Source organism: Ambystoma mexicanum, chromosome 7p, assembly GCF_040938575.1.
Source record: "Ambystoma mexicanum isolate Mex_15411 chromosome 7p, UKY_AmexF1_1, whole genome shotgun sequence".
NCBI classification, from domain to species: Eukaryota; Metazoa; Chordata; class Amphibia; order Caudata; family Ambystomatidae; genus Ambystoma; species Ambystoma mexicanum.
The window spans coordinates 52,509,252-52,523,023 of NC_090939.1; the positions used below are offsets into that span (position 1 = coordinate 52,509,252).

At 44.8% G+C, this 13,772-nt stretch overlaps 1 protein-coding gene across 1 annotated transcript in view; it reads right to left on the reverse strand.

Moving 5' to 3' along the window:
• The window catches only part of WDR3 (WD repeat domain 3), a 386,077-nt gene that overhangs the window by 201,308 nt on the left and 170,997 nt on the right, over positions 1-13,772 (reverse strand). The window contains exon 9 of the mRNA XM_069635757.1: positions 11,161-11,258. Coding sequence (XP_069491858.1) covers positions 11,161-11,258 — 98 coding nt within the window. The remainder of the gene's footprint in view (positions 1-11,160; positions 11,259-13,772) is intronic.

Below are 13,772 nucleotides of genomic sequence, written 5' to 3' on the forward strand. Positions count from 1 at the left end.
TGCGTCTGAAGGTCAGATGATTTGCGGTAGCACGGAGAGCCAGAGGAAGTTGGTTCCAAGCTTTGGCTGCTGCCACTGAGAAAGCACGGCCGCCAGTTCGAGTGCGTTTGAAGCGAGGAACCAGAAGAAGCAGCGCAGTCTAGGAGCACAGGGAGCGTGTAGACACATAGTGGCCGGTTTTCTCCTGCAGATACTCCGCTCCTACCTTATAGAAGGCCCGGTGAACCAGGCACATGGATTTAAATAGGATCCGTTGTTCAATAGGGAGCCAGTGTAGTTGTATCAAAAGGGGGGCCCTATGCAACCGTGCTGGAGGACGCAGTAATGCACAGGCTGCTGCGTTTTGGAGCATTTGGATACGATTGAGCAGATAGTGTGGTTGGCCAAAGTACAGCGAGTTACAGTAATCTACTGTACTAGGAACCAGCGCTCCTACCACTGGGGCATGAAGATGTCCCGGGATGAAGGGGAGAACCTTTCTCAGAGTCCGCAGTTTGAAATGGCTGGCTTTGCAGATTGCGCCCACTTGCTCAGTCATCATCAGAGAGGATGAGAACTTAACCCCAGATTTCTCACTGTAAGAGAAGGTAGGGGGAACGGGCCAAGAGAAGGGGGCCCGAAGTACGGGGTCCAGTAGTTAAGTGGGGTGTTTGTCCCTCCCACCAGGACCACTGTTTTACTGCCATTACGCTTGAGGGAGTTGGTAGCTATCCAGGCACTTAAGTCTTCAAGGCAGTTCCTGAGACGGGCAGCAGTGTCAGACCGAGTGAAATCCAGGCGTACCAGGATCTGCGTATCATCTGCCTAAGAGTAGAATCGAAAACCGTGAGATAGAATAAGAAGGAGCAGAGGACGGATGTAGATATTAAAAAGAATGGGAGATAGAGCAGACCCCTGTGGAACTCCACAGAACCATGTGGCTGATTCCGAGCAGCAGGGAGGCAGGAAAACAGATTGAGACCGGTCGGTCAAGAAATCTGCAAACCAGCTCAACACCTGGCCCCCCAGGCCCGCATCCGACAAACGGGATATCAGTGTGGAATGATCAACCGTGTCGAACGCGGCTGAGAGGTCAAGTAAGAGCAAGGCTCCCACAGTGCCCTGATCAACTAGGCGGGTGAGGTCATCGAATACAGAGTTGAGAACTGATTCAGTGCCTCTCCCGGGACAGAATCCAGATTGGAAAATATCAAAATAACCTGAAGATTCCATGAAGGATGACAAAAGGGGAGAAACCAGCGCCTCCAAAGTTTTCATCAGGGACGGAAGAAGGGAGATGGGACGGAAGTTCGCTAGGACAGCAGGGTCCAGAAAGGGCTTCTTCAAGAGTAGAAGCACCCGAGCGTGTTTCAGGGACCCTGGTATCAACCCTCCCTTGAAAAGATACATTAATAGCTGTAGTAATTTCAGTGATGTTATCAGGAGAGATGGCTTTGAGCATGTCTAGAGGGATGGTGTCAGCAGGGGATGCCGACATGAGCCCATGAATGGCTTTCAGTATATACTACTCATAGACCTCAGGAAAAGAGGCCCATGATGCACTAGGAATAGGAAGATCAGGGAAAGATAGCTTATTAGCCATAGCATCCAAGTTAACTTTGATGTCTTCGCATATGGTTGCGATCTTGGAATGGAAAAAAGAGGCAAGAGATTCACACACAGCTTGTGAGGGCTCGATCGTAGGGCCAGAGTTAGTTGGTCGTGGAAAGAGACTGCACTAGCTCAAAAAGCACCTTAGGTTTATTGACAGCATCCTCGAACTTATCACCAAAAAAGGTTTTTTCTGTGGCTAAAATTGCTTTTTGGTAAGTTGTTAGAGCGCAGTGAAAAATTGCTCTCGTGTCATTAGTATAACCGACCCTCCACTTACGTTAGTTTTAGTGCTCTAACCTCAACTAAAACCCAAGGTTCGGACACATGGGCTCTTTCCTTATCGAGCTTAGCCGGCGCGAATTGGACAGCTACGGCTAGAAAGGACGCACTCAGATTCTGCAATGTGCAGGAGTTCGGGGAGGCACAGTGAGAGAGAAGAGGGGCAGATAGTGTGGAGAGATCGACCTTGCGCCAGTTCCTTTTCAAGGTGGGCAACTTGAGAGGGCGCCATACAGGGCCAGAAAGAACAGCAGTGAAAGAAATCAGATAGTGGTCAGACCAGAGTACAGGGCGAGAGGCAATAGTATCAATGAGTGACTTAAGAACCCAAATAAAGTGATGGTAAGGCTTGAATAAATCGAGCAGAAAGAGTCCCCATGAGAAGGTGTTTGAGCAGGGAGGGGCAGGAAAAGGGTGGAAATGGTCATAGGAATTAGCATGGCCATAGGCAGTCAATGGGTGCAAGAAGAAAATCAACTGTTTGATGGCCACTAAGTCACAGATGCTCAGCTGCCTTAGCCCATAGTCTGTTGCGACTTTCAGTGGCAGCGAATGGGACGCAACAAACAGCTGTGGCTGCCAGGATCCGCAGCGGCGATGAGGAGACAGAGGACCCAGAGATATGCAGGGTGAGGAAGGAGAAATGAGTGCAGTGTAAGGCATCCAGTCATCAGGATGGCTTGATAGCAATTATTGGTTGGAAAACCTGCATTGTGATTGGCTGTCAGAATGTCTGGGTGCTAACAATCTTTAAAGAACATATAGCAAAACAGCATAGATATCATACCAAAATTATAGAGTACAACAAACTCTGTTTTGGAAAATCTAAGCTATTGTGACTCGTTCCATTTAATTGGCAGCCAATTGCAACTACGGTGCACAAACGGAACATCCACCTTTCAGCAAATCACAATGCCAGAAACAATCAAAAGGAGAGACTAAGAACCAATCACTAAGGTGGAGGTGTATTCATACATCAGCCACTATCCACACCACGTGGCATCTGTCTCAGACACTAGGTGTCACTAAAACAAAACTTTAAGAGCCAAAAACTAAAAAGCAATCCTAGCAAATGTTTCCCAATTTATTCAAACAAACACGAACCCTAGAGACCTTCGCTAATGGCAAACGGTAGAGAAGGAGCAAAAATCAGGAACACCCCCCACCCCCTTCTTCAACTCAAGCCTCATCAAGGTCTTGTTGCCACAACATAAATATATACAGATCATGCTCAGTATATATTTCTGAACCTTGACAGCAACTTCACAGCGCTAGGGAAGTGTGATCGCTTGAAGTAATAGAGGTAGTGGTATTTTTGCTATTAGCAGTAGTGGTGTCCTGTTTTGTGAAATGTGTATTGTGTTAGCTCCTTGAAAATGAATTTGCTTATTGACATTTCAGCGCGAAATGAACCTTTGCTACTAATACTGATCACTTGTGGGTTGAAAAGTTATCCATCAGACTGTGGTGGGTGTGTCCGTCAGCCTCTTGGTGATTGATGGTGGGTCGGCGGGGTCCTTAACTACGTTATTGGGGTCTGATATGTTTGTGAGGATTTGAGGAAGGCCCCAAAAGCAAGGTTTTCGTAACAGGCCCTTACAATTTCGACATATATTTCAAAGTTGCCCTTTACAAGTTTCCCTTTTGAGAGCACTAACCTCTCAGGTGATGACGCCCCTGGGATGAAAATTGCAGAAATCTTGCACTGGAGAAACTTCATTTTGCACTATATTAAACCTATTCTTTTAGTGCATTTTTGTGCCTTGGCAATGTTTGCCATAATGGCAAATACTTGCTTTCAGATACTCTCGTAAAAAGTGGCCATGAAGTTCTGTCCAGAAGGTTTTTTTCTTAAGTTTTACCAACTCAGCACTTATACTACGTTGTGCAATCCAAGCACCAAGTTAAAGCATGATGGAACAGATCTAGCTCATGTATCGGGACGAATAACACTAACTCGGCAGTAGCAAGACATTGGAACGAGAAGAAGCATAACATCAACCAAATACGGTTTCAAACAGTAGATGTAATTACTAAACACAACATACATGAAAATATCAGTAGACTTATGGACCACAGGGAGACCTACTGGATAGACCGTCTTGACTCCCTAGCCCCTGGTGGCATCAATGAATAAATTAACTGTATCTGTTACCTGTGATCCCTTAGTGACTTTCCTCAATGGAAGACAGATAACTTTCAGTAACCGAACATGTGCAAGGTGCACCTATACAACATATGTAGCTGTCTGATATACAGCGGTTCTATCAACCAGTTATTGACATAATTGCACTTGTTTTTGTTCTCTCAGAATTTTTTCCTTTTAACATGTTTTTTTTTTATCCCAACTATTTTTGGTCAGTTCTCTACATCCTCTTAACATGATCAGTTCCGACCGGCATGCAAGTAGGTACTGCAGCCCTTAGATGCCCACAAACGCAACATCTGCCTGCTTAAAGCCTGTGTACATAGCACGCAGCTGCACATACTGTAATTCCATAACACGTAGCTGTACATTGCTAGCACCAGTTTCGTCGAGAATATGGAATACCAGACTCTACACCATTGAGGCACGTTCAGTTTTTACTAAAACACAAGCATGCTGCATTTATTGCAACCTTATAAAACAATGATTATAACATCTACTATCATATGGATTAAGCACAAAGTATACAGTAGCGGACATTGAACATTTACCATACATAACAGATCTCTCTTCGAGATACCCCGCAATCATCCGTAAGAATGAATGGCAAGAAAATATTATGGCTGCCATCCCGGTGCGCCTAGTTACAGGGCGAAGGGGACGCAAGCCGTACATGACGCCGCCGCATTCCCGAACCACCTAGCAACGGCGAGACGTAAACAATATAGCCCAGATCACTGACAAGCGCACGCTGGATTCCATCCAGTTGGCGCTCATTGACGCTCGAGAGTAAGGTAAGGTCTGTCTGTTATCAAGATCACGGTCTACTATATCGTACTCTGATAATACGCTACACAGTTTTGGTAGCTTGTTGAGCAGCCAAGCTTATCTCAAGAGGGGAAATGTGAGCTGTAGTGGAGTTACACAAAGATTCACAGTTACAGGTATTCAAATAAACTCTTACACTCAAGGTTTCTTGCATAAATAATTATTAATTTATTTATCAGTCAGTTATAAAGCCTTCTTCGGAAGGGGGCAATAGAATAGTAACACACAAATACACTTCAATACTGTATACTTTGAGTTTCTGAATCAGACAAGACCCTTTTGGGATGGCCCACAGACACAACCTACACCCACAGGTGACTTCAATAATTAGGGTGCTGGGGACATTAATATCTTTCTTTTGGCATTCAGAAAACTCTTAAGTTGTTAAAAGGCAAAGGTTATTAGAACACAAGAGACCACAAATATTCTTAAGCAGGCAAATACTTTTAGATGCTCCAAGATGAGTCATACAATTCAATAGGCTAGGCGAAAGTCAATAGGCAAAAGACTTTTATAGGATGAAGCACTTCTGGTAAGTAAAAGAAAAGTCTTTGCACAAGTTCTTAGGAGTCTTTGATGAAAAGAAGAATCAAATGTAGGGCCATTTGCTGATTAGACTTGTGAGTTGTAGAAGTTTCAAGGAATTCTACAGTAAGAGGTAATTTCTCTTAGACTTGTTTTACAGTACCTTAGCAATGAGGAAAAGATGCAGCTGGTGACTTCTGTTCCTGTGCAGCTCTGCAGATCTCTCTGTTCCTGGGCCTCAATCGTGGGGACAAGAGGGAGGACATCGGGGGGACTTCTGCAATGCACTGGGACGGTCAAAACTTGCAACCGGCAAACTTTACTTTCAGTGGCCGTTTAGTGTTTCAGCTCCTCGCGTCTACCGCAAATAGCAACACTGTGGTTCCTGGCTGTTGAGATGGACTTTGCTTGCTTCCGGTGTCCCTCAATCTGTTGAGGGGTCTCAGGCTTTGTCAGTCCTGCTTCTTGGGAGTCCAGATCTTCCAACATCTCTAGGCCAGCTTAAAAGCAACGCACACAATCTGGTGTTCCTCTCCCTGGCTATACGGTTTCCAGCAGCAACTCCGTGGAAATTCAACCAGCTCCGAGATGGATGTCCAGGTGGCTTACTTTGGAGTCAATTGGTCCCGCCAACTCAAAAGGGAGAAGTCGTCCTTACAAGGGCTTCCCTGTCGATGCAAACTTGGTCGGCACTGCAGCAGGGCTTCACCGGGCAAACCAACGGTCCAGAAGTAGCAGCAGGCATCCTCTTAAAGCTCTTCTTCGGTTCCTTCGTCCAGTGGTCGACTCTGCCTTCCAAGCCAAAAGACTTGCTTTTATTCAGTTCTCTCCCATTCTTTCAAGCCTAGCTGTCAGTCACCCAGCAGGGTGGCTGTCATTGCCAGCCAATCACAACAGAGTGCATTTGGGTCTCCTAGGAGACTAAGCACAGGGCGTTTCAGGCACCTCCCTCACTTCCTGCCTACCCCAGACACTCTGGAGCCAGAGGCGGGTTTCACCTGGAAACCCTGCCAAAGGCGAAATGAACAAAGAAACCAAACCTGGTTTGGCACGCAGAGAAAATCTCTAGGAGGACCTTTGCACAAAGAAATGGCTGGCGTCATTTTGACAAAGATGGCTCCCACGGTTGCTTTACAGCAGCTGTGAACGCAGCCTGTGGTAAATGTAAACCATGGTAGTTCAAACAAAAAACACACAACAGTGGTAAAAAGTAAACCACTGCCACCAGCCATTCAGTGAGGAAAGGGTAACATAAAATATGTTACATGAAAACTAGACAAAGGGGATACTAGGTAACCCCTCCAGCACCCTATTGTAAGATAGTGTGTGCTGGGTCTAGAAAGTTACAGTGGTAAGTAAAGCTAATTTCACTTTACTGCTCTGGGAAACAGTAGTGTATCCCAGAGAAGGTAGTTAAACCTTTGGGAAATCTGGAAGACTTCCCTGTGCCACTGCACTGAAGGTGCTGTGTGACACAATGTAAAAGATGATGCCTATGGAGTTCGTCAGACTCCATAACAAAAAGAAACACCGAGGTACAATTCACATTAAAATACATGAGAGAGTGGGAAAAAGGGTAACACTCTCTCCAAGTTACAAAAATCAAGTCCTCAAAATCCAGCAAAGTTAGTGCGGGTCTCTAAGGTGGAGGGAATTGGCACATTTCTGAGAATTCTCCCTAACAGGTCCCCTTCTCCCTTGGTCTTCAATGGACTTCCCTTGGAACACTGGTCCTTGGGACACCCATTGAAGGAGTTATTTGAAGCTCCCTGATCCTGTTTGTGACCATCGACTTACTTACCTGGAACTCTAGGTGATCCATCTGCACCCCAGTACTCTGAACACTGTTCTAGCCATTCGTGTCTTTTTCTTGCCAACCCCCAACCACTGGTGGCTCAGTGTCTCATCTGAACTTTGAGAGACTCATACTAGATAGGGTTTGACTATTAAGACCAGATTGGGTTGAAGTTTTAAAAAGTTATTAAGAGTTTGGAAAGTTTGCATATAAGTTTCCGGTTGGTGTACTATCTGATTTCTTACTGTAAAAGCTATTCTAATATTGCAAGTGATCCTAAACGGCCTTTGTTTGATGTTTAGTTCTTACCTGAACACAGTTACAAGTGTGTGCCTTGGAGTATATAATGAACTAGCAGTGGTACCCTGCATTGCCCGTGTCCTGATCGAGTGGATGTTGCTCTTGTCCTCATGTCAGCAAGTTTTGCTTCAGTTTGCTCTGGTATCTCATTTGCCCTGGAGAAAGTTGCTCTTGTCCTCTGGCGGGCAAATCGTGCTGCTGTCGGTTGCGTTTCAGAAGCTCTTAATTTTCGCTTTGCATCAGATGGAGCTTTTCCAAGTGATGTTTGTTTTTGGTGTGGCATGTTTTAGTCACTCAATGGCTTGAGCACATTTGAGTAAGTGTCCAAGAAAGATTGGTTGTGCTCTCTTCTTGTGAATGAACTTAACTGTAACCTTGCCATTTCCCATATTTGGAGTGTCATGATAAAAAAATAAAAAAGATTTTGTATTCCCTTTAAAAATGCTTTAATAAACACTTTCGAACTGTATACAGTAATACATTTTGCATCAGACATTTACTCCTAGTACCTACTGTAGTGAATCGGGGTGAGCATCAGTAAATTAGGGTGTCTACGGAGTGAATCTTTTGCATCCAAACAGACTATAATCTTGCCCCAGACAAATGAGGAATCCATGCAAAATTTGGTAGCAGTGGGTACAACGGTGTGGAATGATATAGCTGGACAAACATACACACATACATACATTCTGCTTTATATATTAAGATATCTATTTTTAGAATCCAATGGAGTCGTCACTAATTTCCCGGCCGTAACCTCCTCCCATGCAGCCAGGGGACGGCAGGTGCTTCCTAACCCTGAAGGCGGCTGTGTGAGGTAGGATCACATGGGAGGAGACAGCCTCCAGGGGATGTCCTCGCCTCATTGGATGAGACATTGTATCGCCCATTTGCCCATGAAGACGACCCCTTGATGCCAAATACCCTAATGGCCTATTGCCATACATCTACACCCCCCTTTAGAGAAAATAGAGAAACATGTTCTCAAAACCCTTTAGGCCAAACTTCTATCCTTGGTCTAAAATTTAAAAGCTCCAAGACTACCTTTTCCAGCACTAATTATCCACCATATAGAACTGGATCATCATTCCAAACTGCTCAAAGTGAGTTTTGAAGTAATCTGTATCAAATCAACCCCAATGGACTCCTTTTCCCACAATCACCCAAATACTGGGACGAGGAGGAAGCTACGAACAATGCAGAGAAGAGGGAGCCTCAAGCTCAATGAGAGTTCGAGTTGTTTTCGGAATGCACCTGTGTTCGGGACATTTACAGATCGAAAGCAAACTATTAGAGGCTGCTGTTTGGGAGACGTCATGGCACTTCTCAGCAAGGTTTGTGGAGCTTGGAACAACAAACCTGTCCGGCGGAGCCCAGCGGCTCGCCAGGGAGGAAGCAGAGTAACGCTGAGAGGACGTAACGCACCACAGTCACGCCAGGGGGGGAAGACTCCTGGGTGTTCGGCAACGAAAGAAGGCAGCGTATCACCTACCAGACCCTGGATGGAGACCAGTGTGCGGCAGCGAAGCCGAGAGAGGGACCAGAATGATGCGAGAGCAGTCCAGATTGGAAAGCTTGCTGAGTAAGCGCAAACAGGACCGAGAACAGCAAGCAAAGCTGGTGAGTCAGCCCAGGCATAGTGGGGACACCGGGGGCGTTTCGGCGACCGCACCATGTACAAACTATAACAATTAAGGCTATAGAAACAGACAAAGAGACTGATTGAAAACCAAGAAGGAATATTGCAAATAAGGACCCTAGTCATATATGAAAGTATGGAATGCAAATATGGGGGAAACCTAAATTGAATAATGTATCAAGGAAAAGTAACATACCAAAAGGAGTATACACAACTGTAGAAGTAAAAGAGGAACCACGTGTGTACTTGCAGGCAAGTAAACCAGGCATTTACAAGTGCGTGCGTGTGAATACCAAGATCCCTGACGGGAATATACCAGGCAGTTGCAAATCTATAGAAACTAATGAGAAAAGGATTTACAACTGTGTTTGCTAAACAAGAAGGAACCTTTGAAAGAAGTGGAAAACGACAAGGCTAAGCAGCTTTCTAAATAACAGTATTCTTGTGGGCCAAGAACGAGTTGTATTGAGGAAGAACCCAGGGGAAGGGAGCCACCCTCTGGAACCAAAACCTTTTTGACCTTGGAGAACTGTTATTTTGGAGATGTTAATTTTCCTTTACAAACTCTTTATGCAATCATAAGGTTAAAGACATTTACCTTTTCACCTAACAATTTAGTTTATAGTGTGAGGGTCAGAATTGAACTTTGGGACACAAGGACAGTTTTGATTTTGACATCCTACATAGGTAGAGAAATTCCTTTTGGAGCAGGGTCAGATGCCTTTTCCCAACCCTTTGTTTTCAATAAAAGTCTTTAACCAAAAACATGGCTAACTTGTGTCTAGGTTTTAATTCCTGACTTCACAGTATGCTCCCAGGTCTTTGTACCCACCTGCAGCCCTCCTCCCTCAGACTAAGCTGGGCTGCTAGCCATACTACCATACCCTTGAATGTTCATGCTGATCCTAAGAGGTGGGACCCTGTTCACTCTAGGTGGGCTTTCCCAAGTCCCGTCATAGACCGTGACTTTTCAAAACTCCCGAACATCCCCTAATGCAACTGTGTGATAAAACAGCTGTATTAATTTCAATGGTATCCTAAATGCTCCACACAAGCCCTGGTGCTCATGCAAGACCTATTCTGCTCACACTGTTACATTTCTTGGCCACAAACAAATCTATAGTGCATATAATAACGCAGTAAAGACGCAATGTCTTCAAAGTATCCTGAAAGGTGCAAAATGAGACCATACATACACACAAATAATGGGGTAGTGGACTACATGTGAACCGCCCCCATGTATCTGCTGATCTGAACAACAAAGGTCTTTCTGCATTTACACCACAAATATGAAAATCAAACCCCCAAACGATGGAGCAAATGGAGAAGATCCAAACTAATACCCAGAATCCCTCTTTCCATTTTTACACTTGATCCTCACGGTTCTCCACCATCATGTGGACCTTCTGCAACATCATGCATGTATCCTTCGTTTTTAAATGTCTGACCATGCCTTTAGTCTCTTCTTGACCCATGTATTACATTCCCATTCTATGAAAAGAAAAGACACTTAGGCATGCTCATTATTCAAGTGCTGTGTTTTGTGCCTGTTGCCATTCTCCCACCACCAGCCTGACCCCATTCTTCCAAACTCATGTTGTAATATCAAATGAGTGTTGAAAAAAAAGACAAACCTGCATACCCAAACACAATCCATAACAACGTAACCATTGCGTCTCGTACTGCAGCCACTCACCAGCCCATAACATTCCCAATGCTGTGTCCAACAAGGGAGATCCGCCATCAGGTCAGCAGTTAAGTACTAAATGTATCGTACAGAAGGAGCCAGCCAGTGGAGCCAGCCAATGGCGCAGAGTGCACCTTCAACATAGGGTCTCGGTTATACAAGAGATCTACAGAAAATATAGCTACTTCTGCCACACCATTAGACCCATCTGAACTAGTTTATGATGTATATACCATGAACACATTTATTACAGTCCATTTATTACAGTCCAGTCCAATCCTCCGAGCACCTCAGAACTCCCACTGTTCGAAGGGCCATTGATTAGGAGGCAATGCTTTATGAGGACCGAATCAAAAAGACCCACTTACTTTACTTTTTTCTTGGCTCTCTTGATCTTCTTTTCCAATTTCTTGCTTATTTCATCTTCATTAAGAATGCAGAACACTTCCAGCACTGCATCGGTTCCCTAAGGAGGAGTGGGGAGGTTGCAAAGCATTAATATAAACAAGTTTTAGGTGGACTTCTTCCACCACGTAACATTTCAATCTACACAGTCTTAGAGTTGATTTCCTTTTTGAGTGAAATTTCTCCACCTGTGAGTCCACCAGCACTTTTTGCTGGACTCTTTGTTTTTTCAATCCAATTCTCCTTTGTGAATGGGATCCTTTTTCTACACTCACTCATTCTTTTACTCTGTACTTGGGAACCTTTGTTATTTTTTTTAATACTTTTAACAGAATTATGCTTTCCTCCATGTTTTTCGGCGTCTACATTCTATTATTGCAGCAAACAGCACTTTGTGCTGTGTTGCTGAAAGCTCCTTGCGCTTTCCTTTTTATCTTACCTGTGTTAACACATGTTACCTGAGCAGGGGGACAACCTTTTGTATCCCCTGAATTTTGTTTTGTGAGATCAGCACCTCCCACCTTATGTGGAGTGCTGAGAGGAAACACTGGCTCCCTTTTCTCATTGTTTCAGTATCTTTTAGTTACTGTTACAAGTTCATCTGACAGGCTGATTGCAGTGTACCTGTTTGCATGATTTTTTGTATATGCGGATGCGACAAGGGACAATAGGGTCACCATTGACCTAAAATGGTGTCTGCACCTTTTTCTTTTTTAAAGTTAAGTTTATTGGCAATTTTTCAATTATAACACCACAAAATTCTCCAACAATCGTACCCCCACCCACCCATCATCCCCCCCACCAGCCCCTTTCAGGAGAACAGAAACAAAGGCACCCTGTTAAAAATGAAGTTCCATAAGTTCATATAGTAGACGGAGGATTTTCACAAGATATCTAGAATGTTTAGGTTTTGTGGGCATAATGGGTACCAGCAGTCACTCTAACTACAATAAAACCATGCCCCAATCGTCCCGAAACTTTAGATAGTCCCCTTGGATGCTATAGGTTACCCATTCCATTGCTAGAATGTTCCATATCTTTGACAGGGAGTCATTTTCCGGGGCAGCCTCCCTGTTCTTCCAATTCTTAGCCACAACCAGAACGGCTGCAAACATTAAAACCATACATGCCTTGAACACTGTTCTGCTTTGTGGGGCAGTGGCCTTGGTCCAGAGACCCAGTAGGCAGGTCGCCATCCCCAACATTTGTTTTGAGCATTGTATTAATCGAGGACATCACTTGTTCCCAAAAGGGTTGAATTACTGGGCATGTCCACCAAATGTGGATCCAATCTCCCCCTTCCCTTATATGTTCTCCAACAAATGATCGACGCGTCCAGAAACGTCCTCTGTAAACGCACCAGGGTATAGGACCACTGAAGGAGGACTTTATACCAAGCCTCACTTATTATAAAGATAAAAGTGGTTAATCTGGGGATATTACCCCCATATATATTCCAACTCCTCTTGGTCACTTCCTGCCCCAGCGACTCTTCCCATTTCCCCATGTAGAGATCATTTTATATAAAGCCGACACTAAATGGTGATGTATTTTTCAAACAAGGTCAACTGTCTAAGTGCCGCTGCCCTGTTGAGTGGATTTGATACCCACTGGAGAAATTGATAATAGCTAAGCCTAGCTCTTTCCCCCAGGCCAAAACATTGTTTGCACTGCTCAAAAGGACGTTACTTCTTGGTCATGCGTTTTGTCACGCAGTTATACGCACCCCACCTCACTCCACCAGCTAAGGGTGGCCCCCACCATTGCCAGAGTGAACTGTGGATTACTAAAAAGGGGAGTTAAAGGGCCCAGAATGGTTGCAATGCCTTTATCTTGCATCAGGGCATCCCATACAGTCTATGGCAGTGCTCAGCCAAAGGGGCCTTCACCAATGCCCTGTCAATTTGTACCTACTGTTTAGTATCGTTGGGTGAGAACCAGTGTTTGATCACCAATAGCTGAGCTGCTTGAAAGTAGTGATACAAATTAAGGCCTGCCAGACCCCACCCCCGAGATCTCAGGGACATGAACAAGTGCAGTGCCACCCTTGGCTTCTTGTTATTCCACATAAAAGCAGATAAGCGCTTATTCAATGCTTGGAAGAAGCACTGTGGCAAAGGAGTAGGCAAAGCCGGAAAGAAATATAGAAACCCCTGGAGGGTAACCATCTTAATCGAGGCCATCCGACCCATCCATGATATATTAAGAGGACTCCATCTTGTGAGCTCAGTTTTCACAGTGGCCATAAACTGTGGATAATTTGCTCCATATAGCATGGTCAGCGAGTTTGTGATGCTAACCCCCAGGCGTCTGATATGGTCTGTTGTCCACTGGAATGGGCAGCAGTACTGTGCCGCCTCTAATGCATCCCCTGCCAGAGAAGTTGATTTCTTAAGATTCATTTTTTGTCCTGATATTTTACCAAAAGCTGCCACCTCCGTGACCACCGCAGTAAGCGAGGTGCCCAGGTCAGACAAGTCCAAGAGCATATCATCAGCGAAAGCCTACATCTTATGATCGACACCCGCAAACACTATACCCTTCACCGTGGGAGCCTCTCTCAGTCGCTGCAAGA